General features: G+C 36.4%; 2 protein-coding genes across 3 annotated transcripts in view; one reads left to right on the forward strand and one right to left on the reverse strand.

The window, feature by feature from the left end:
* Positions 1–8,822: 8,822 nt before the first annotated feature.
* LOC138329540 (mucin-4-like) lies at positions 8,823–21,636 on the reverse strand. The gene is made up of 4 exons (XM_069276604.1): positions 21,488–21,636; positions 18,313–19,077; positions 17,871–18,011; positions 8,823–15,933 (listed from the first exon to the last, which is right to left on the reverse strand). The coding sequence occupies exons 2-4, from the start codon at positions 19,057–19,059 to the stop codon at positions 10,858–10,860; spliced, it is 5,964 nt and encodes a 1,987-aa protein (XP_069132705.1). The 5' UTR covers positions 19,060–19,077; positions 21,488–21,636; the 3' UTR covers positions 8,823–10,857.
* A 203-nt stretch (positions 21,637–21,839) lies between these two features.
* LOC138329541 (uncharacterized) overlaps positions 21,840–24,106 on the forward strand; it is a 35,468-nt gene continuing 33,201 nt past the window's right edge. For both annotated transcript variants that reach the window (XM_069276605.1, XM_069276607.1), the window contains exons 1-2: positions 21,840–21,972; positions 23,156–23,406. In XM_069276605.1, the coding sequence (XP_069132706.1) occupies positions 23,234–23,406 (173 nt within the window). In that variant the 5' untranslated portion in view covers positions 21,840–21,972; positions 23,156–23,233. The remainder of the gene's footprint in view (positions 21,973–23,155; positions 23,407–24,106) is intronic.

Here is a 24,106-nt window from a genome sequence, read left to right on the forward strand (position 1 = left end):
CCTGACAATACATAGGGACACATAAATGAACCGACTACTATATCTTCTATTATTTTATACTGTAAGGTATAACATATAAACAGGTAATATCTGTATACTCTAAGATAATATACAAAATGGTACCCAGCAAAGTATATTACATATACATAAACAGATTCATTACAGAATATGTAGAAGTATCGATTACATATATATATATATCATACAATGCGCTGACATAAAACACATAGGACAAATACAACATTTACAAACCAATCTTCAGCAGCAGTTTTCACTCAGCTCTTGATCTTCTGACACAATCCTCAAATTCCGCTACAGTGCAGTGCAGTGTGTGTGCAGTGTTAGTAGGTTGGGATTGTTAGCTGGGAAGCAAGCATGCAATAATATGTAAATATATAAGATAGTTTGAAATGGAAAGAAATATAAAAGTTTATCACATTTTACAGATTTAAATTTGTAGATGAATATCTATATAATTTTATAAAATGTTTACGATAATGTTGTTATTTATCTATTTATATAGTTAATTTAGTAATATTAGATATGTGATTTAGAGTATTTTATGTAGTATAATTAGATTCTCACAATTGTAACCTACACTAGCATTTATATGTTTAAATCTAAGTTGAACATTTGAAATTTAGTTATGTTTACCACGCTATGAGAATATGAGAATAGCCTACAGCATCAAACAAATCAATAACAAATGCAATGAATAATATCAATAGTGAATACAAATGACAATGAAAACATAAATATGTAAATATTTAAAGTCAAAGATAAACACGCGAACGATAAAAATGTCAACACTTGGAACGGCTCTCCACTGGACGATACAGAATTGACAATCAGTTACAATCCAACGACGACAGCAGGAATTCCAAAGTAAACAGGATGACGACGACACAATCACGAATCCATGATGACAAGACGAAAATAAAGACGATGACAATCACAGGTAAACAGAAGACATCACAACCGGAAGCACATGTTGAATACGATGAGGTAACAAGTAATAGAGTGATCTCCCCCTGACCATGCTTTACCGGTCCTCTAGGCTTCGTATCACGTGATCATGACACCCACGTGGTAAACTATGGGTGTTACGTTTTGTACGCCGGGCACTGCCTCCGTCGAACGATTACGTTGGGCGCCAATGTCACGAGAGTGAAAGTATGTAGGGTTGGTTCACGAATATATAAATATAATCCAACAGCTATAAACAGTTGAAAGTTTATTTACACAAAAACGGAGACAGATAACCCTGAAATAAAAAGAACAATACCTGACAATATATAGGGACACATAAATGAACCGACTACTATATCTTCTATATTTATACTGTAAGGTATAACATATAAACAGGTATCTATTTAATATATTATAATATTAAATTGTATTTTAATTTCCGAGTTACATATATTTACAAATAACATTTAATTTACAGTCACTTGACTCTATGCATTGCCCTAACCTCACCGACCACGTGCGGTCCTTTGTTATACATATAATATAAAGCTTTATGGACAAGTTATTTAAATAAGTTTTAATTATATAAAGTATATTAATTATATTGCATAGTGAAAGAATAAGTTAATTACTTTATTTCTAGTTATACATTAAATAAACATACCTTTTAGTACTGTGGCCGTAAAGCACACATGTACAGTCCAGTGTCTATTTCCACGTAATGTGCGGACACGCTTCCTCAAGGGTGGGCGTGCACGTGCAAGGACAGGGTCATGCAGGGTCAATGTGACACTCTCAACCAATCCATTCACTCGCCTCTCATACGTCATCATAACAACTTACACACACAGATTTACATGTACAGGACATTACATGACACAGGGACATGTAAATTCAGACAGACACAGGGACATGTAAATTAAGACAATACACAGCGCATGTAGTTAAAACACCAAATATAATACATATTATATATATGGTGAATTTAAACACCGCGACATACATGTAATATAGGACATTATAGCGATGTTTAAAAAGCACCAAACAGTCGTATAAAACATCATTAATCGATCTCTGCAGCGGCAAACACCACGAAATCATATCCGGAAGTTTACAAAAATAAGGCTTCGGTGAATTGCATCATGGGATGGCAAGTTGAGAGAGAACACTCTAAACGAAGTCAATTTTAGGTTAATGATAGTCTTGATAATAAAGTAATCCTATACACATTAATATAATTAATACGCGAAGTATATCAAAAATAGATATAAAAGAAAATCGTATGCATATTGAGGAAAGTATTTTAACCGGCATGTTGAAATATGAGAGAGAGTAAGCGTGAATTCGTACGGCCGCCATGTTTGTTTACACACAAGAAGTCTTACGTAATGGCAGAGTAAACAACGAACAGAAACATGACCAAATCAATTTTGCTAAAGATATTTACATCATTGTGAGTTTTATTTGTTATACATTTACAGAACAAGTTTACAGACAGTTTACGTGATTTACCGTCAATACTACACTTATCATCATCTTCTGAACAATTAAATTAAAGTAAATATAATGTTAATTTTTTTTAACGCGGGTCGTCTTATGATTCCCGCCGTTGACCTAAAAACCGCGCGGTAGTTGACTGCCACTGCGCCAGACGACAAATCAGCGACATGAATCTCCACAGTTATCATATATTACGCAGGAAATCTTGCATATGGTTGGTGTTGTAACCTCATCTAAGGCCATCGATATGTATTTTCTTATGGTTTTAATGTTTTTAAGAAACCTTTAATTTTTTTCTCCGGAAAGGTAGTGGGCCTTTAACTGCAGGTACAATAGAACTCGATTAAATTACTGTACTAGTAAACTGAAACATCATGGAAAAGGATAGGAATAAAACTACGAAATTAATCATTGATTGCCAAAAATAACAGTAACGGTATATGGTCACAGATCACCCATCTGATGTAGTCTATGTATAAGTTTTAGGTGCGTTCTGCTCAGTGTAAGCTATACAATAGTCCGCTAAACCTGCCTACATTAGTAGACTTTTTTTCGTTTTGTTTTATTGTTTTGCCTAATACTGTATATAGATTATATAATATTTGACAAAATTCTGTTTTTAAAAAAGCCCAATAATATAGGCAGGTTTAGCTGATAAGCTATATTTACGGCTCAGTCTGTTTGTTATTTCAAGTTTTGTACATACACTGCTTGTAAATAATTGTACATGTATCTTTATATTACATGTACAAGTCATTTCAGGGATGAAGTATATTAAAGATCATTTCTTGAAAATCATATGTACATATATGCTATATATTTGCAAATGTATTCATTAAAATAAAGAAGAAAATGAAAGTAAATGCATTTGCTGTTATTCATTTTTTAAGTTAAGAGCACTTTTCATGTAGGTTACACGAAACTTGCAACCAATTAAGCATAGCACTCTGGGTTACATTCACCATCATCAGATATTGGCCAACACATTACATCAGTCCTATGTCTGTCCATCTGATGTCTTGAAAAGATCATCATGGTTGTAAAGATTCTCTTTGGTCCCTGGTTGTGCACATACTGTATTTTTTGCAACCCGGCCAGTGAACGGCAATATGGTCAACAGCCAGACATTTTGTATTTTGACATTGAAGATTATTACTACTCATTAACTATTGAAAGGCTATTTTTCAAATCTTGTATATTCTGTTTCCCTTATTTATGCATATTGTATTATGGTATCAATCTATAAATATAATAAGTGTTAGTTGGCACATTTGAAATGTGTTGACCCTCTGTTGACCCTTATGTGTATTGGTATTGATCATAAAGCCTAAGATACATTGGGGTTATAGTCCCTTTGCATGTAGATAGAGTTATGTCCATTTGACATCATATTTTGGTATTCAAAACAGTCAAGTTTTTTGAAAACTGGTGTTATACTAGCAATATCTACCACATGACATCGCTATCAATACCTACCAACAAGGGCAGATAACTCTGTAATATGCAATATTACAGGATAGCATGAGACATGATGTTGAATCCTATGCAAATTAGGTGAGCCATGTGAGCATTAGGTTAGCTATTGAAAAGCTCATCTGATTTGCACATGAGCTTTCTGAAAAACTAACAAAAGCTCACATGATTTTTGGAAAAGCTAGCAAGACCATGTGAGCAATCTGAAACTTTCGAAAAAAATCAAAGGTACACACAAGTCTTAATACTGAAAAGCTACATGTTAGCACAATGAGAAATTTTATGTGAGCTTTTGTTTTTTCTATCTCCATTCTAAAGAGTGGTCCTAGTCTAAACAAATGAAAAAGAAACTCTCCTGTCAATTTGAACTTCAGTTTAGGAGCCATTTTTGTGAAAGTGTTGGTGTGGCTGCATGTACAATGCATTGATAGATCTGTATTTTATTATATTATTCTTGCCTTATTTTTCATCCTTAATGATTGTTTTGGACTGAGTGCTTAAGTGAAAGATGTGTGTATATTTTATAATACAAAATAGTATATGAGGAGCAAAGTTCATTATTGGATTCAACATTAAATGAATAGGGTAGAGTAATTGATTTTATCTCAGTTAGCTTATGATCTTGGCCCCCACCAAAGAATGATCTATGTCTGACAATGGAAAGAGGGATCTTTTCCCTGCTTTTCAAACTTTTTTCAAACACACAACATATAAAATTTGAGACAGATCGCTATAGTACTTTCTAAGAAATAGTGGTAACAAACTTCAACAATGAAATCTAAGATGGCGGCCGGTTGGCTATCTTGTTTACCGATCAGTCCCGAAAGGCATTATGCATCAGTCCTAAAAGGTACTATGCACAACTATGGTACAAGGGGAACCTACACATAAAATTTGAGAGAGATCCCTTCAGTACTTTCTGAGAAATAGCGGTAACAAACTTAAACAATCAAAATCCAAGATGGCCGTCGTTCGGCCGTCTTGTTTACCGATCGGTCACAAATAACAATATGCACAACTAGGGTCCTTGGGGAACCTTCATATGAAATTTGTGAACGATACCTTTAGTACTTTTTGAGAAATAGCGGTAACAATCTTTAACTATCAAAATCCAAGATGGCCGCCTGTTGGCCATCTTGTTGAACGATCGGTCCCAAAATGCAATATGCACAACTAGGGCCCTAGGAGAACCTATATACAAAATTTGAGAAAGACCCCTTCAGTACTTTTTGAGTAATAGCTGTAACAAACTTTTAACTATCAAAATCCAAGATGGCCACCTGTCGGCCATCTTGTTCACCGATCGGTCCTAAAATGCAATATGCACAACTAGGGTCCTAGGGGAACCTGTATATGAAATTTGAGAAAGATCCCTTCAGCACTTTTTGAGAAATTGCGGTAACAAACTTTAACTATCAAAATCCAAGATGGCCGCCTGTCGGCCATCTTGTTGCCCGATCGGTCCCAAAATGCAATATGCACAACTAGGGCCCTAGAAGAACCTATATATGAAGTTTGAGAAAGATCCCTTCAGTACTTTTTGAGTAATAGCGGTAACAAACTTTAACTATCAAAATCCAAGATGGCTGCCTGTCGGCCATCTTGTTGACCGATCAGTCCCAAAATGCAATATGCACAACTAGGGCTCTAGGGGAATCTATATATGAAATTTGAGAAAGATCCCTTCAGTACTTTTTGAGAAATAGCAGTAACAAACTTTAACTATCAAAATCCAAGATGGCTGCCTGTCGGCCATCTTGTTGACCGATCGGTCCCAAAATGCAATATGCACAACTAGGGCCCTAGGGGAACCTACATATGAAATTTGAGAAAGATCCCTTCAGTACTTTTTGAGAAATAGCGGTAACAAACTTTAACTATCAAAATCCAAGATGGCCGCCTGTCGGCCATCTTGTTGACCGATCGGAGCCAAAATGCAATATGCACAACTAGGGTCCTAGGGGAACCTGTATATGAAATTTGAGAAACATCCTTTCAGCACTTTTTGAGAAATAGCGGTAACAAACTTTAACTATCAAAATCCAAGATGGCCGCCTGTCGGCTATCTTGTTGAACGATCGTTCCCAAAATGCAATATGCACAACTAGGGCCCTTGGGGAACCTACATATGAAATTTGAGAAAGATCCCTTCAGTACTTTCTGAGAAATAGTGGTAACAAGTATTGTTACGGACGGACGGACGGACGGACGACGGACCACGGACGAAAGGCGATTTGAATAGCCCACCATCTAATGATGGTGGGCTAAAAATGCAGAGAAACAACAAGATGCCCAGAGGGTCTGTATCGCTCACCAGATTTGTAATGTCAAGTAATGTTCTGAATACAGGTTCATTGTTCTTTCCTGAATGAAAATTGAATATTTACCTCTACTACTCCTTTTGGGCACCACCCCTCCTGCCGAGGGGTCAGAGCCAAAATTCATACAAACTCTGTTCCCCTTCGCCTAAGGATGTTTTTAGCAAAATTTGGTTTCAATTCATGCAGAACTCTATGACTAGTAGCGATTTAAATCTATTTCCCCTATTGGGCCATGCCCCTCCTGTCCCCAGGTGTGGTCAGAGCCAAAATTTATACAAGTTCTGTTCCCCTTCCCTCAAGTATGTTCATGGTCAAATTTGGTTTCAATCCATGAAGAACTTTAGGACTAGTAGCGATTTATAGGATAAACCTTTATTTCCCCTATTGAGCCACGTCCATCATATCCCCGGGGGGTCAGAGCCAAAATGTATACAAACTCTGTTTCTCTTCCCCCAAGGAGGTTTCTGGCCAACTTTGGTTTTAATCCATGAAGAACTTTAGGACTAGTAGCGATTTATAGGATAAACCTTTATTTCCCCTATTGAGCCACGTCCATCATATCCCCGGGGGGTCAGAGCCAAAATGTATACAAACTCTGTTTCTCTTCCCCCAAGGAGGTTTCTGGCCAACTTTGGTTTTAATCCATGCAGAATTCTAGGACGAGCATCGATTTATAGGATTTATCTCTATTTCCCCTATTGGGCCCTGCCCCTCTTGCCCCCGGAGGGTCAGAGCCAAATTTTTTAACAAACTCTGTTCCCCATCCCCCAAGGATGTTACTGGCCAAATTTGGTTTCAATCCATGCAGAACACTAGGACTAGTAGCAAATTATATGATTAAACCTCTATTTCCCCTATTGGGCCCCGCCCCTCCTGCCCCTAGGGGGTCAGAGCCAAAATTTATACAAACTCTGTTCCCCTTCCCCAAGGTTGTTTCTGGACATATTTGGTGTCAATCCATGCATAACTCTAGGACTAGTAGCGATTTATAGGATTTACCTCTATTCCCCTATTTGGCCCCGCCCCTCCTGCCCCCTGGGGGTCAGAGCCAAAATGTATACAAACTCTGTTCCCCTTCCCCAAAGGATGTATCTAGCCAAATTTGGTTTCAATCCATGAAGAATTCTAGGACAAGTAGTGATTTAAAGGATTAACCTCTATTGGGCCCCGCCCCTCCTGCCCCCAGTGGGTCAGAGCCAAAATTTATACAAACTCTCTGGCCAAATTTGGTTTCAATCCATTCAGAACTCTAGGACTAGTAGCGATTTATAGGATTAACCTCTTTTCCCCTATTGGGCCCCGCCCCTCCTGCCCCCGGGGGGTCAGAGCCAAGATTTTTACAAATGGACGACGGACGCCGCGCCATGACATAAGCTCACCGGCTAACAAGAGGCCCAAAGGGCCTTAACGGTCATCTGACTACCTTGGCAATAGTAAAATTAATTATATATGGTGTCACTTTGTCAGGACCATGTCAGGATCATTTTCAATTTCTTTCAACAAATTTTTATTTCAAACAAGAGGCCCAAGGGCCTTAACATATAGGAAATTAATTAGATATAGTGTCATGGTAGCCATCTTCGATTTGGGATCAACCAAAGATATAACAATACTTTGTCGGACCATGTCAGGATCATTTCATGCAAGTTTCAGCCAATTCCCACCGGTAGAACTTGAGAAGAAGTTCAAAATGTGTTTTCAAGATGGCGGCTGTGGCGGCCATCTTGGATTTCAGATCGACCCGAAAAATAACAACACTTTGTCGGGACCATGTCAGGATCATTTCATGCAAATTTCAGCCAAATCGCACCAGTAGAACTTGAGAAGAAGTTCAAAACGTGTTTTCATGATGGCGGCCATCTTGGATTTTGGATCAACCCGAAAAATAACAACACTTTGTCAGGACCATATCAGGATCATTTCATGCAAGTTTCAGCCAAATCGCACCGGTAGAACTTGAGAAGAAGTTCATAATGTGTTTTCAAGATGGCGGCTGTGGTGGCCATCTTGGATTTCGGATCGACCCAAAAAATAACAACACTTTGTTGGGACCATTTCAGGATTATTTTATGCAAGTTTTAGCCAAATCGCACCGGTAGAACTTGAGAAGAAGTTCAAAATGTGTTTTTAAGATGGCGGCTGTGGCGGCCATCTTGGATTTTGGATCGACCCGAAAAATAACAACACTTTGTCGGGACCATGTCAGGATCATTTCATGTAAGTTTAGCTAAATCGCACTGGTAGAACTTGAGAAGAAGTTCAAAATGTGAAAAGTTAACGCACGGCGGACGACGGCGGACGAAACATGACGACTATAGGTCATCCTGACCCTTCGGGTCAGATGACCTAAAAATTTATATCTTTTCTATTACTGACATAAACCAGTCAGTGGTTGGCATCAAAATCTCACAAAGATCTTCTTTAAGATGACCAAAGTTTGAGGACTGTCCAACTGTTCATTTCATATTTCAACTTCACTGTAAATAACTTTGACGAGGAACTTTGCATCATGGCATAGGCTCACACCTCCATGCATAGGAATAAACACGTATACAAGACCTGTTTTTTCTTTGATATTTTATACATAGTTTCTTGTTAAGAAAATATCATAACAATCAAAAATTTTGTATTACATTGTAATTAATTAAATGGAAATATGAACTCAACTTTGTTCTGTCATGGTTCAGTATGTCAACTTTCACAACATTCAAATAACACATTACTTGTCATAACTCTGCCATAGACATATAACTCCCTAAGAACTCCCCGGACTACGACCATATGCTCTCTATTTGAAAAATCGGCTTGTACATTAAATAATGGATGAAAATTGGGAAAACAAGGCAGATGCAGGAAAAAATTCCATCTTTGTTGCACAGTATCACTACTGATTATGTCTGCAAATTAAGTTACTGTAAATAAACTTTCTTTCGCGGTTTCCATTTCAAAACAATGTTCGCTAAGATCAATATTTGCGAATTTAAGAATAGAATGCTAATTTTTATCAATACAGATAATGTAGATATGGATTTGTGGCAATAAACTTCTTGAATCACGAAATTTACTAATGTAAATTATACGAGAAAGAAAGTTGGTTTGACAGTACACATATATCTTGCAGAGAGACTTTCATATCTTTAATAATAAATACTTTGACCCTTGAATTTCTTATATAATTACCAGAAATGCAATCTCACACAAGCACTTTTGATAAGGAAGGCTGATCAACTAAAGAGAACTAGAGTTTCACCATACTTCTCATCCAACAAATCTGATTCTATAATAATACATGTATCTGTTTTTGAAGGCAACACAAAAATCTATATCCATGAAACAACAAAAAAGTTGTTACCAAAAACTCTTGTTGAGTGGAAATCTGCAAATCCCCATTTAACAAGCCTGATTTCACAGAAATTTACAATAAACAAATATTGCACTATTTTTTTCCATAAAATAGAATAAAATCTGCTTCAAGGTGACAACAACATTGTACAACAAAATTCAACATTAAACTATAAAACAAATTAACATCTATACAGTATTCATGCATTCTTTGACCAGGTAAGTTTTTAAGTTTTAAAGGTGCTCCACCGCCGACAGAGCATAAATGATATTCATCATTTGAACAATAATTGGTGTTTAATCGTGTATATATATGCCTAATTCGCACAAAAAATAATATGAAATAATTTAGTTTGTCTTTGGTGCATGCGCAATCCGTACTTCATTCCATATAGGATATAGTGCCACGGAATTTTTTCGGGATGCAATTAATTATTTTTCATATTTTTAACTTGAAGTAAAATCAGAAGCTCAAACTTTTCAATGGAAGTAATGGTGTAAAGTAAGTAACTTTTGTAACCGAAGAAACATAATAAATCGTCTGTTCCTGTTTTTGATAGTGAAAAAATACCATTTGTCAGCGGTGGAGCATCTTTAAATAAAGGCCGCCAAAAACAAATGTTCTTCAACTCATTCAAGATAATATTTTCCAGCACTAAGATATACCTCTCATACACCACTGACAGCATCATCAACCATCGCTTATGGATACACAATCAGTATATGATGTGTTGAGTTCTTAAAACAAAAAATAAAATGATTCTAATTCTTCTCTATGAAAAGTAGAAAAAATTTCTGTAAACCAATAGCTGAAGCATTTAATTTATACATAATATAAAACTGAAATTGTATATTACCTAATGACATTAGAAATTATTTCTCACCAAGCATTGTAAGTTTGTATTATTTAATTTAGAGATACATCAGATATATTGCTTGTATCTGTTTGAAAAAACCTTACAACTCAAGTTTATCAAAATTCACCAAATATTTACCATAATCTTAATACTTTTTTTATCAACATCTTTTGTTACAATTCAAGTTGAAAAGCTAGAAATGTTCATTAATTTTTTTTTTTTCAATTTTATTGGTAAACGAGTCATTAAGTTTAGGTGGATGAGCAAGCTTTACCATTCCCAATCTCAGATAAAAATTTGAATTATTCTGGGGATGTGGACAAATAATTCCTAACACTGGAGATAACAGGTTTCAACCATACAAAATTATCTTTCTTGTGAAAGACTGATAGAACTTAATTCATTACAGCTGCCTGTAATGGTTGATCATTGCTATTTAGCAGACTTTCGTCTTCCTGACACAGAATTGTGTCCCCTGTTGGAAGGAACGGCGAATCTGTGATCACAAATGAATCAGAGCCATTCTCTTGTTCATTATCTAAGACAATGTAGGACACATTCTGATCACAATTAAAATCTTGGACATACTGAACCATGACTTTGGGTTCCCCCCATGACCCTGGACACGGATTCACTTTCTCAGGTGCTACTGACAAAGGATCTGTTACCATGGTAACCTGAGACTCAACTGTCTCTCCAGTGTCCATGGTAGCAGGTGTGTTTCCTGCATTAATTTCCATAGCAGCATGTTCTGACATAGTGTTTGTATCGTTAGTAGACAAGTGAATGTCTGTAACCATAGTAACATCAGATCCATGGTGAATGTTGTACAGCGTTGGGGAGTCAGATACACTAGTAATTGTTGGTGTCTGGTAATCAGTCAATGAAACAGTAGAAGTATGAGAGCTCTGACTGACACCATTAACAGTCTCTATACTGCTGGAACCATTAGAATTAACTTGCAATGAAGGTTTGTTGGCCACTACCACACCGGTATTGTCCCACTGTTTTAAATCCTTTAAACCACACATTACTACTTTGACAGCAGGTTTTTGAGAATTTACTGGTTTTGACACAACAGGTGGCACGTCAGTTTTATCAAATGAACACTTATTAGTAATTGTGTCTGCAGCACAGCAGCTACGCTGTTGGAAAGAACGCTTGTCCGTGTGAAGTTGCTCAGTATCAGGTTGATCTTTGGAAAGCTCTGGATTAGACGGCAAGTCAATAACATTAATGTCTGTAGTGTAGTCACTACAGGTGGACTGGTTGTTCATGACGATGATCTGTACACTTGAATCCTCAGTTTCATCAACACATGAGGTAGACTGTACAATTGGCATATTTACAAATACATTAGGCTTTTCCACATCACTGTCCCTTGTTGCTAAATTTGAATTTGAACTTTCAGTCTGCTTGTTAATTGAGCCTTCATTTTGAGGATCTAAATTCTCATTGGGGAAGATTCCAAGAGATTTTGCGACCATTTCCAGTAAATTTGTTCTGTTCTTTAAGTCTGGAACCTCCCTCGAAAGACCTAACGGTAATGATGTTGTTCTACCGACAAACTGTGGAGCCCGGTCGGGTGTCAGTTCTACCAGCTTACTGCCAGGAGGTGGAAATACAACTACTTCCTGGCTGTTAGGCTGCTGGATGTGTACATTTTCTGGAAGTTTCTCCTTAAGAGATATAGATTTGTTTGGACCAGAATCATTACTATTACCTTGTGTGTTTTTAGCGTGTGCTGGGTATGAAACAGCGTCACCCTTGTTATAATGTGTGTTGATTTGGTTTGGAGGGTATGTAACTGTTTCTGAAGTGTTTGAAAGTGATGAACTATTGTTGCTTTCAGATTCTTTACCAAGACTAGAAAAGAGGCTTTCAAATAAGTTTCGACCTTCGCCTTTTTGAGGAGAAGATTCCTTAGATAACCCAGGTTTCTTTGAGACTTTCACTGGACTTATTTCCACTGGAGGAGGTTGTTCCGGTGTTGGAAATGAGGACTGTTCAGGAGTGATACATTGTGGTGAAGAATACTGTGATTCCATCGGATGTCCTTCTAAGTGAGTGTTTTTCATACTCACTTGAGCGGGGTTTGTACATGAGGCTGTTTTGTTAGGACACAACGAAACATCTAGTTTTGAGGAAATATTAGTATCTGTTTGAGTTATAAGGTCACTGGACTCTGCATTTCTGTTGAGAGACCTTTCAGTCTGTCCCACTTTGTGAGTTTTGGTAGTTGATTCAAATGTTTCACTCCCTACCATGTCAGCACACAGCAAGTCCGTAGACGCTGGGTCGGTACGAAATGCCACCAATTTGGCAGTGAAAGACTCTGCATCAGTTTGCACTGCCACAGTGACCTTTTGGACAGTTTTACTCTTTTGGTTAACATTAGCATTAGTTGTCTTGCCGATTTCCAATGCTGCTTCCATGATTGCATCCATAAAGTGCCGTTCCCCAAGTTTCTGAGGAGAATCCTTGGATTTTACACTAGAACAACTTTCTTTGTGATCTGGTTCTCTGTGTGGAGGAAGTTCTTGTTGCTTGCACCAAGCTAAGGAATCTGTGGTCATTCCCTCTGATGATGATGAACTGCACAGATCTGCAAGAAGATCTGTGAAATGTCGAGTGCTTGATGACTTAGAAGGGGAAGACGTTACAGTTGCAGGGGTTTTAACATTTTCACTGACTGAGTTTTGTTCACGAATGGCTGATTGTGGAGATTGCTTCATTTCAGAGTTATTACACAGATTCTCTTCCAAATCTCCTGGAGCAGAGACATTACCGCACACTGGCAATTCAAGAGCGATCTCCGAATTATCGATGGTAACTGGTAATTGAAGAAAAGTGTCTGAATTATCCATATCAACAGGTAAGGAAAGACTTGTCTCTGAATTCTCAATGGTAACAGGTAAGGAAAGACTTGTCTCTGAATTATCCATGGGTACAGGTAAGGAAAGACTTGTCTCTGAATTCTCCATGGGAACAGGTAAGGAAAGACTTGTCTCTGAATTATCCATGGTAACAGGTAAGGAAAGACTTTTCTCTGAATTCTCCATGGTAACAGGTAAGGAAAGACTTGTCTCTGAATTCTCCATGGGAACAGGTAAGGAAAGACTTGTCTCTGAATTCTCCATGGGAACAGGTAAGGAAAGACTTGTCTCTGAATTCTCCATGAGAACAGGTAAGGAAAGACTTGTCTCTGATGTGTCTAAAATAATGTCCCCTATTACCAATGAAGATGGAGTAGAAACATTTTCCTCTTGATGGGAATGTTCTGTTTGACCTTTCTGTGACAATTTTTCATCCAATGACACATGTGATTCACCTTCAGGTTGCAAATCTTTATTAACATCACTTGCAAAATTCTCTGGCAATTCTACATCTGAACTAGTATGGAGTTGATTACAGATCACAGCAGCACTCAGATCCTCCTCAGGTATCTCATTCATCTGGACATATCCTTTCGGTAAAGACAAGACCTCTTTATGAACATCGGTTTGTTCCTGATCGGATATCATCTCCTGTAGAACTTCGTGTTTGGAATTTGGAGATGCAATATCTGTCTGAAGTAAATCTCTTGATGGTAATTCTGTTTGTAGCTCGTTCTTGTCATTTAATTTGTGTTTTTCAGGAGAGTTGAAATACTTTGTGAATATTTCACTCATTTGTTTCTGAACTGTTTCTGGACTTTCCTGTCCCGATGTATTGGAATGTTCCTTGACACATCCTTTTTGTTTGTTTAGGGACACAGTGTTGACAGAGAACTGAGTAACATTAGTTCTATCACTGATATTTCCAGACTGATCCTCAGTTTCCAGGACTGGTGGCATCTCCTCTGCTGTTATTTGCGGCACTAAAGGCATGATTGGTGTGACTGAAGCTGTTGAATTTGCAATAATCTCCGGACTAGAATGGTCAAATCTCAAATCAGAAATGACCTCCAACACAGGAGGTTCAAGATCAAGACAAGACGACGGACTATGCATCGGAAAAAAGTCAAGGTCAGGTATTTTTTCTAACACTGGTGGAGGTGTACAAGGTCCATCAATATTAATGGCATGCTGACTAGACTGATCTAAACCTGAGAAATCACTTGTGTCACAACTGTCTTTGTTCAGATGAGCAGACGAAATCATGCCAAGGTCAAAAAAGAATTTCTCCTTAAATGGTAATGTTTTGTATAGCATGTGAATTCCAAGAAATGTATTTTTGTACTCTTTCACAGGGGGAGTGTAGATAAACACAGGGGCAGATTTCCGTCGCTTCTTACCTCCCTTTTTGGCTTTGGGCAAGATAAAGAGAGTTGTATCAGAGATTCGTCTAACAGGTAGAAGCTGTGGTCGTGAAACAGCTTTGCTTTTCTTGCTGGCGAGAGTCTGTTTAGGTTTTTGTTTGAGAGAAGTAAAGTGTTCAACAGGTGCTCGTTTGGGACGCAGCACCTTCTGACACAGATTGCGTGTGTGTTTGATCTTACATGGCACCTTGTTGTGTTTCTGAAGAAGTTGTATAGACTTAAACACACGATCACAGATTCGACATTTTGGTTCTTTTGCTGGTTTTGTTTTCCTTGGTTTTGGAAGACATGTGTTACTTTGAGCTTCTGGCATTTTAATATCTGGCTGTTTAGTTTCGGAGTTTTCTATGATACCTAGAGGTCTATCCGAGTCTTTATCTACATTAGAACCATTTCCGATTGTTCCTAAACTATTCTGATCACAGTTTTGTTCCTCCCTCTGTGGTCCTGTCTTTGTATCACTTGCGTTTGACTTTTTTAATTTTTTCCTCTTTGACCTCGCTATACAGTCAAGACTTCCTTTCCCTCCAATATATTTCCGTTTCTTTTTAACAGTTTTTGTTGGAATATGTTTTTCCTCATCCACAGATGTACTTCTAGTTCTCATCTTTTTGGCAGTTTCATGAGCTTTGTACTTTGGTGGTTTGGGGGGTGGTCGGGACGTTGATTGTGAATCTTTGTTTTTAGATAATGGGCTAGATGTAGATTTTAATTTACATGTACAGTGCTTAGTGGGTCTATTTGTTTGGCTATCATTGTCATCTATAAGGCTTCTAAATCCAAAATCATCTACAGTAGGATCATAGCAACATCCATTTTCACAACAGTTTGAGGCTAAATGTTTGACAACATCATCCTTTTCATTATTTGAACACACACTTTCACAGTTATTATCACTGTTTACGGAGACACATCCTGGTTCAGGTGAGATTGTATTGCTAGTTTCAGTTTCAACAGAATTGGTTTTGTCTGATGAATTGCTACAGTCTAAATTGTCCTTGGAAGGAGACATATGAGTGGACATCTGGCTCTGACTGGTTGTTTCCTGGGTTTGTTCAGCAGTTGAGACAGGGTCAAGTGGTGGAGGTGGTGAGCTAGTTGATGCTGTTCGACTGGATGGTGAAACAAAGCTATGATGCTTTCCAATCTCTGGTTCCTCCCTCGCTATCACCTACTCAATGTGAGAAAAATAAACACTTAAAATAAATATTCAATCACCAAATCAACAAAACTGATTACATGTAATTATAATAATGAAACATAGCATTCAGACCAATCTACATCCTGTATCTCAAGTAAATAGGTTTAGACAAGAGTTAAAACTATGTACGGACAGTAGTCAATTAAAGCATCTGCATAAAATTATCAAAGACCCACGGTTAATTGCACTACGCTATTCTTTTTTTGCATATTACAGAATAATTACCTCCCTTGCATATAGGTAACGATTGTGACGTCATTATTTTGTGAGCGAAATTTATGTTGTTTTCCCTAAAAGTATGATGTCATGCTCGCAAGACGTCACAATCAAAACCTATCCACAAGGGCAGATAACTCTGTAACATGCTAAAACAGAATACTACACTTATCAGATAAATGTAGAGTATTGTAGCATAGCGAAATCAACCGTGAGTCTCCAACGATGTCTACAAGCCTATATTTACAACCTAACTTTGACCATTTACAAAGAGTTAAAAACTAAACTTAATAATCCAGGATGTGTTTCTCTCTAATCTGTGTATAAGTATTTTGCAGGATATACAGAATAAACACTTGATGTTTCGCTCTTTTTTCTTTGTCAATATCCTTTTACCTAACATTTTTCTTTTATCAAATATCCTTTTTCCGACCAGATTTTATTGACATTGGATATTTGGTGGAATGAAAGAATTGAATTTGATCTGAAGTATACAAAATCTCTGTAGAAATACAGGATGTTGTGACTTTGTGCTATGTCCATTAGCAAAGAAAGTTACGTGCAATGACCTAAAAAATAAAACACTGTGCTTGAATTTTGGGATGAAAACAGTAATTAATATTTTCAGTTATTATCAACTAAGTTTTTTATCTTCTAATTATGTATTTCATTTTGTTTATCATGTATGAAGTATGTTTGAAAACCCTGCAGTTATGAAATATAATATGCATCAAAGATTAGATCATATATTGCAGCAAATTCAACTATTGTGAAGATCAGACTGATAATGTAGTAATAGCTGATTCAAATACCATAAACTTACATCTATGTAAATTGAATGATTTCTTAATTGGCAGTAATTTCATATTTATATGATGGCAAAATATGAACTGATGAGCACCTAGAAGACAAGACAATAGGGAGATACAGAAACTTTCACCTATACAACTACTCCAATGAGATTTACTTGATACTGAATGTGTTAGGAAGCTGAAACATCCACACCATTTGCAAAACTGACCAAAATTATCAAAATAACCTTTGATATCTCCAATTAAAAAAAAAAAACAACATTTTTACCGAATAATGACTGAACTGTATTTAACCAAGTGAAGGATTCATAACTTTTAAATCATCAAAACAGCAAAATTAAACCTAGCAATATACCATGATGAACAAAGGGAAGGACGAAAAATTGTATTTTTAGATTTAAAAAAACGCAACAAAATTAATAAAAAAAACTATTAAACAACAAACTGTTTAAAATGAAGTTAAATGACACAAAATGGCTACCTACCAAGTTCGAATGTTGGTACTGTAACAGTCTGAAAGGAAAACCAAAGGCTTTAAAGGTTCAATGAGCTATCCGGATATATAAACTAAACAAAACAACAAAAAATGGACTTAATTCCCCTAAATGTGTTTGTAAAATAAAAGATGACCTAGCATGACCTTTAATGACATAGCTCAAAGATCATGAAACAATCAAAAACTGAACCAAAGTTTTTATGAAGCCAACCACAGAAAGTGAGATAACATTTGAAAATGTGACACCAATTTTGATTGACTGAGTAAACCTTACACAAAGATCATTTGAAAATAAGACATAATTTTGATTGCCTAATCAAAACAAAGTTTCAAATCATTTCATGATCTTGGAGCCTTGTCATAAGTCAGAGTTGAATCCTTACCTCAGATATTAATTGGAGGTCATCTGGCTCAACATTTGGCTGCAGAACTACTTGTTGCTGGGCAGCTTCTGGACACATAGCAACTTGTGGAACTATGTTCTCCAGTGTTGCAACTGTTTCTACAGTAACTGCTTCAAACTGCTACAATGTCAAAAATATTCTGATTACTGGTATTACTAGTTAAGCACTGGAATTAAGGACAACAAGTCAAGGAAAATACCCCCGGTAGCTTTATTACCAAACCTAACATTAGGTACAGGATAACTGACGTTCTCAAGCCAAGTTTTAAATATTTGACTTTTTCTGGAGCATAAATGACTTTCTAAAATGAAAATAACAGGAAGCAACAATCTAGGTGGACCAACTAAGTTTTACATGGAAATACTCGATATGTAGTAATTTAAATTCAAATCTAGCAAACTTAAACAGAAATTGAACCTACCTGATCAGACGAATCTTCATACTGTTGATTAGTGGTAATGACATATTGTGTGTCCACATTGGTAGCAAGGTCTTCTGCCCCCAAAAGTTGGTAGGTAGTAGTCGACTGTTGTTCTTGTTGCTGCTGCTGCAACACTTGGGCAGCCTTCAAAAGGGATTCAATCTGATTAGCCACAACTTCATCAGCCACATCGGACCGCATAGCCAGAGACTGTTCCATCTGCTGCAAATTTGCCTCCAGACTATTCAAGGCAATGGCCTTTTCATCTTCATCTTCTTGATTTCCTTTTTGCTCATAATCTGGTAGCGTTATTGAGACTCCAGTCACAGGAATGACTTGCTCTTCAAATGGAACTTCTTTCCTACAGGGCTGCTTTACATGCTCTCGCATCTCATCAAGTGATACAAATCCTCGCTCACATATCTGACATTTCAGATCATTCATGACAAGCTTACGGATTTTGCGTTTTGATACAGAGGGTTCAGGTTCTTCTGGTGGTGATAAATTGGATACCACCACACTGCCCTCCGTGGTGCCAGCCACCACCTGTAATATTCGACCATCTGTACTGACAATTTCCTGACGAGGATTTGAGGAAACAATCTTTTTACAGGTCTTGCTATGTCTCCACCTTTGAATTGGATCAATGAACTTGGCCATGCAGTGACGACACCAGAAGAGACGTTTTGATGGGTTACTGAGATTGTGACATGGATGACTGGAGGACTGACCTCTTCCTGTTGCCATAGCGAGGAAATTTAGCACCTAAAACAAACATATTAAGAAGCTATCAGAAAAAGTCCAATCATTTCCTATGTGATGTATTAATATACATGAATAAAAAATATCCTTTTATAGATACAAATTTCTGTACTGGTCTATGAAATGTTCAGCCTTCATTTGAGACAATTCCTTTCCTTTAATAATTGAAGACTTTAACTGTATTTAAATCACTTAAAAAAAAATATGAAAATTTTGCATAATAGATTGCATACCGTGGTAGTTGCTTAATTTTGTGGGGAGAACATTTCATAACTTCCTTTTTGATATTCACGTGTTCCTAACACCAATAACAGGTGAATATAACAAAATTTAAATTGCTGCAAATAAAAGCAACTGGTGGTAACTTAGTGTTTTTGGATTTATATTTCAAGCAGTGTTGGGAGAATTTCACCTTTTTCAAAAAGTAGTGCATTGGCACTTCAGCTTAACAATGTTAACAGTCATCTATCAAAATACCTTAAGTGACAGTTGTCTGGTGTAACTTTGGCCAATCTATAGCTATCATTATACTTACAATGTTTGCACACTTCTTTTTTCATTCTTATTTTTTTATATTTTCATGGTAATCAAATAAAGCTACAGTATAAATTAGTAAAATCAAGTATAATGAATTTTGGGGACTTAATCATTCACTAGTACTATATATATATATAGATTTCTGTTATCAACACCCTTAGAATGCAGTACTGAAACAAAATTACTGGTTCACTGCATTTTCAAAATTTACCTACCAATTATTAATTTGCACAAGTGCTGCTTTAGAACTATAGTCCATTTTGATACTATCATTAAAAAGAAATTCACATAACCATGTTAACCTTACAGTTAATAAATTATTATTACTATCTCTTTCATACTTGAGAAATGTATTTTTATCTACTACTGCTCCACATGTGTTGACGTCTCATGTGTACAATAGGGCAACTGGCCAATTGTACATGTTATGTAGACTATAAGGCAAGTTTGTAAACAGCTAGATATAGTTTACATATTAAAATTGTATTGAATACTCATTCAGAATTGAAATCACAGCATGGGTTGATTTAGCCTATAAATATATGATTATTCCACAATCCAGAATAATCAATAGAAAATGATTTCAATGTTTAAGTAATATCAAAGTAAATCAGATGGATTTATTTTTGTCTTGCTTGCACAACTCAAGGAAAATTTGGAATTCATTCATGTTGGTTGAAAAATTCTGGAATAAGGCTTTCTTTGGAAAAAAGAAAATCAGATACATAGCAATCAAGGTCTGTGATATATGTACTGATGCCAGTATGGGTCATTGGGTGACAGATGATAATCAATAGTGTTATAGAAACAAATCTGAAGGCAGCTAGCTGTGTGTGACAACCGATATAAGACAGGTAGTTTGGTCCTTTAATGCATCAGAGTTAAATGAAGCTAACTATAGTGTATGTGGCTTTTAAGTCGCTCTCAGGAATCATCAAAGTCTCTATAAGTGTGCATGTTATTATAGTAATTTTCTTCTGAAATGTTTTAATAGGACATCTACTGACATTAGTCAGAACTGGCCCTGATTTCTTGAAACCAACTTAAGTCTAAAATTATTAACATAGAATTACATAATAGAAATAACTTTATTTTTTACTAAAGTCATCACTTTTGTTTTGAGAAATCAACACCAGGATATATAACAAGATTGCAGATAACTATTTAACCCTTCGCTGATGGCAGCCTCGTTGAAAGTGTAAACACTTGTGGAGAAGTAAACATTTGTGGAGAAAACCCTTGGAGTATCAAGGACACGTTATTAACAAATAAACTTAAGGGTCAGTTTGACTGATACATAGTGCTAAATATACAGTCTTATATAAATTTGACATAGCATGCTTCTTTGGATCAGTTGGTTTATTTATAAAATGCTTGATACCCAGGTTTGGTTCAGTTGCAATTGTGGCATTCAAAATTGCGAGATCTTCCACACTTATGACCATATGCTTTGTTGTATTTATTGAAATACGTTTAAGCTTATCTAGGAAACAGGATACAATTAAATTTTACTTCAATAACTTTAATAAGGCTGGAGTTATATTATCAAGTAAAACAGCATCATTCAAGCCTTGGCAAGGCCAAAATCATTCATGAATGACCGTTTTATTTCCTTCATATTTTAGAATGCCTTTCAATCCAGACTCAATGATATAGTCAGTTACATAAAAGACAACACAGCAGCTGAACCTGTATTGTATATTTTGTAAAAAGTACTCTATATCCAGCCCACAAAAGCTTTTGTTGTTGCTATGAACTTCTTTAGCATTTTTGATTATTTCGCCATTAGAGTAACATCCCTTGAATTCAGATACAATGCTAATGTCAATAATAAACAAGAATACTCTGCTTATTGCAATCAGCGACTTCAACTTACGTTTCGTTCATTTGTTGATTATACTGCATTACAAATAGTACAAAAAATCTTAATTTCGGTTCATTTGCTTGCTTTTCATTTCATCAATGTCTAGGCCTTGGACAACTTTCAAAGCTTCCTGTGTGTGTTCAGTAGATGGCGCCACCAGCATGAATATGTAATGACCCAAAACTTTATCGCTGACCTTCACCCGTGGTTAATAGAAATGATTAAAACGTTTAATTCGTGGTATTTAAAACTAAAAATATAGTAAAAAATATAGCATGAATATGTTCACGTGTTGCATTTAAGGGGAAAACTTCCGCGAAAACAAGCACTCGCATTCCCTCCAAAAGGGAGGAAACTCTTTCATATTTTCACTCGGAATATCGCACGATATGCCTTTGTTGAGTGGTAGAAGTGCGAGAGCACCGAATAGAATAGTTACTGTTTACAAATGGCGGCCTACAGATGACAGCAATCATGCGTAGAGAGAGAACTATGAGGTAGGTCCTAAGCCAAAACATTTAATTTGATTACCAATTGATATTACTTGATGAATTCGTTTATAAGAAGAATATTCATGCTTAAGCCGTAGTCATGAATATCTTTAAATCTTTCACTATTGAACGTATTGTTGAACATTGATTGCTCGGAAAGTGAGAAGGAATAATATTCTGTTATTTTTGTAAACCAACTTTGGTGACTTTCATATTAGTGTTTGTCCATTTCAACAGATCATATCGAAATAATTAATTTATAAACATCTCGGATTTCATCTAAACTTACTCGGCTTATTAGACCTATACATATGTACGTATATAGACTTTATAGTTTACATGTTTCACCTTTGTCCCTTTATAAATTTAATTATTCTAAAATTATGGTCTTACCTGAAGAATAGGATTAAAGTCTTATTTGATATATACTGGCAAGCGACCAGTTCTCACCGAGTACCAATTCTGGCCATCGCATATGTACTTGTATGATCAGAGACAAATTTTGAAACATTTTTTTGTGGAAATCAGCATTGTAGTGTCTTCTCTCAAAAGAAGGCTTTATTGGCTAAATTTGCGCGGAAATAGTACAGATACAGATGCGATGGCGAGAATTGGTTCTCGGCGAGAACTGGTCGCCTGCCAGTATCATAAGACATTTTCGGGTCTATGAGCAGCATGATCATACCGTGGTCAGTAATTGAGTAATGATGATCAATATTTATTGATTAGATAAATGTTGCATGTTGCTAATGACAATAACGTATTATTTTTTTGTAACAGAGTGCATGATTTCACCATAAATTTAATCACTGCCTCTACTCGGGACCTCTGGGTTACTAGAGTTAGATGCTCAACCGATCGAGCTAAAGAGAAGTTCTCTCTAGCCGAGCGGTAAATCAATGGCAGCTAGTATTCACCAGGGTTACATTTCATAACAGGAAAATACATGTATCTTAATCATATATATAAGTATAGCTATTATAATTAAGATTACTTTGAGTAAAAACCCTGATCGAGATACATGCATGTACTGGATACTATATTGGATTTTCTATGCAGCAACATATAGGCCTAAAGCCACTTCATAATAGTAAATTTTTCTGTGACTTACTTAAATCTCTTTCATATTCTTGAAAATTTCTCTTATATCTAAATTAAATTATTTTGTTCTTTTGTGTCTTGTATCTAGCTAGGACAGCCAGCTTTTAGGCTATTGCCTTTTTAAAAGAGATCATCAGCTGTGAGAGTGTACTATATATTACACATCATGTCGATGAGGACAAAGATCAATGGCTACACCGCCTGGGTAAATCTGCGGTTGATGCCGTACGACCACCTACTGAACAATGCTTTGATGGATCTTCTCACAGGAACACATATGAAGTTCCTGCTGGAAAGTATCACTGGCAGAGACATAAAGCGACTTGAAAGCTTTGATGAGTATGTTTTTATTTTTTGATACAGATTTTTTTTTACCTATGAAAGTCAGACGCTTAACAATATAAGCAGATTAAGCTCTTGTCGTTTTCTAATGCTAATTATATATATTACATGTATATATCATAACTCAGCACCTTGATCTTTGGTTAACAATGGCAAAGATACATATTGCCTCAAACAATTTTTGTTTATAAGATTTAGTGTACAAACCCATGTCAAGAAATTGTATCAATTTTTAAATAATTTCAATTAAAGCGAATAGTCGGGCAAGTGACTGTAAAATCGGTAAAAATGGTATTAATATATCCGGAATAATTTCTTATGAATTAGAAAAATAAAACTTTCCGTCAAAATCGCTGTACATGCGAAGAAAATAATAATATCTATGGGAATCCTAAAAGTCCTCCCGACCGGCTATGAGTGCAGGTCAATCTTAACGCATGCGCAACATCCACCACTCTCCGTAGTAAACAAAACATGGCTACCGTAGTTTTGAACCAAAAGGTTTCCGCCAAAACAACCAACTGACTCACCTAAAATGCGAAAGGAAAGGCAATGGAGCAGCGACAATCCCAACAACTGACTCGGTAAACATTACGACGCATGGAGAGTGTTAATACAACTTGTTATAGTGAAGAGAACAGTTCAAACGAGCACGCGGCTCCGGACCGCTACTGTACGTACCTAAGCCTACCCGGTA

This window comes from Argopecten irradians, chromosome 8 (genome assembly GCF_041381155.1).
Source record: "Argopecten irradians isolate NY chromosome 8, Ai_NY, whole genome shotgun sequence".
In the NCBI taxonomy this organism is placed as follows: Eukaryota; Metazoa; Mollusca; class Bivalvia; order Pectinida; family Pectinidae; genus Argopecten; species Argopecten irradians.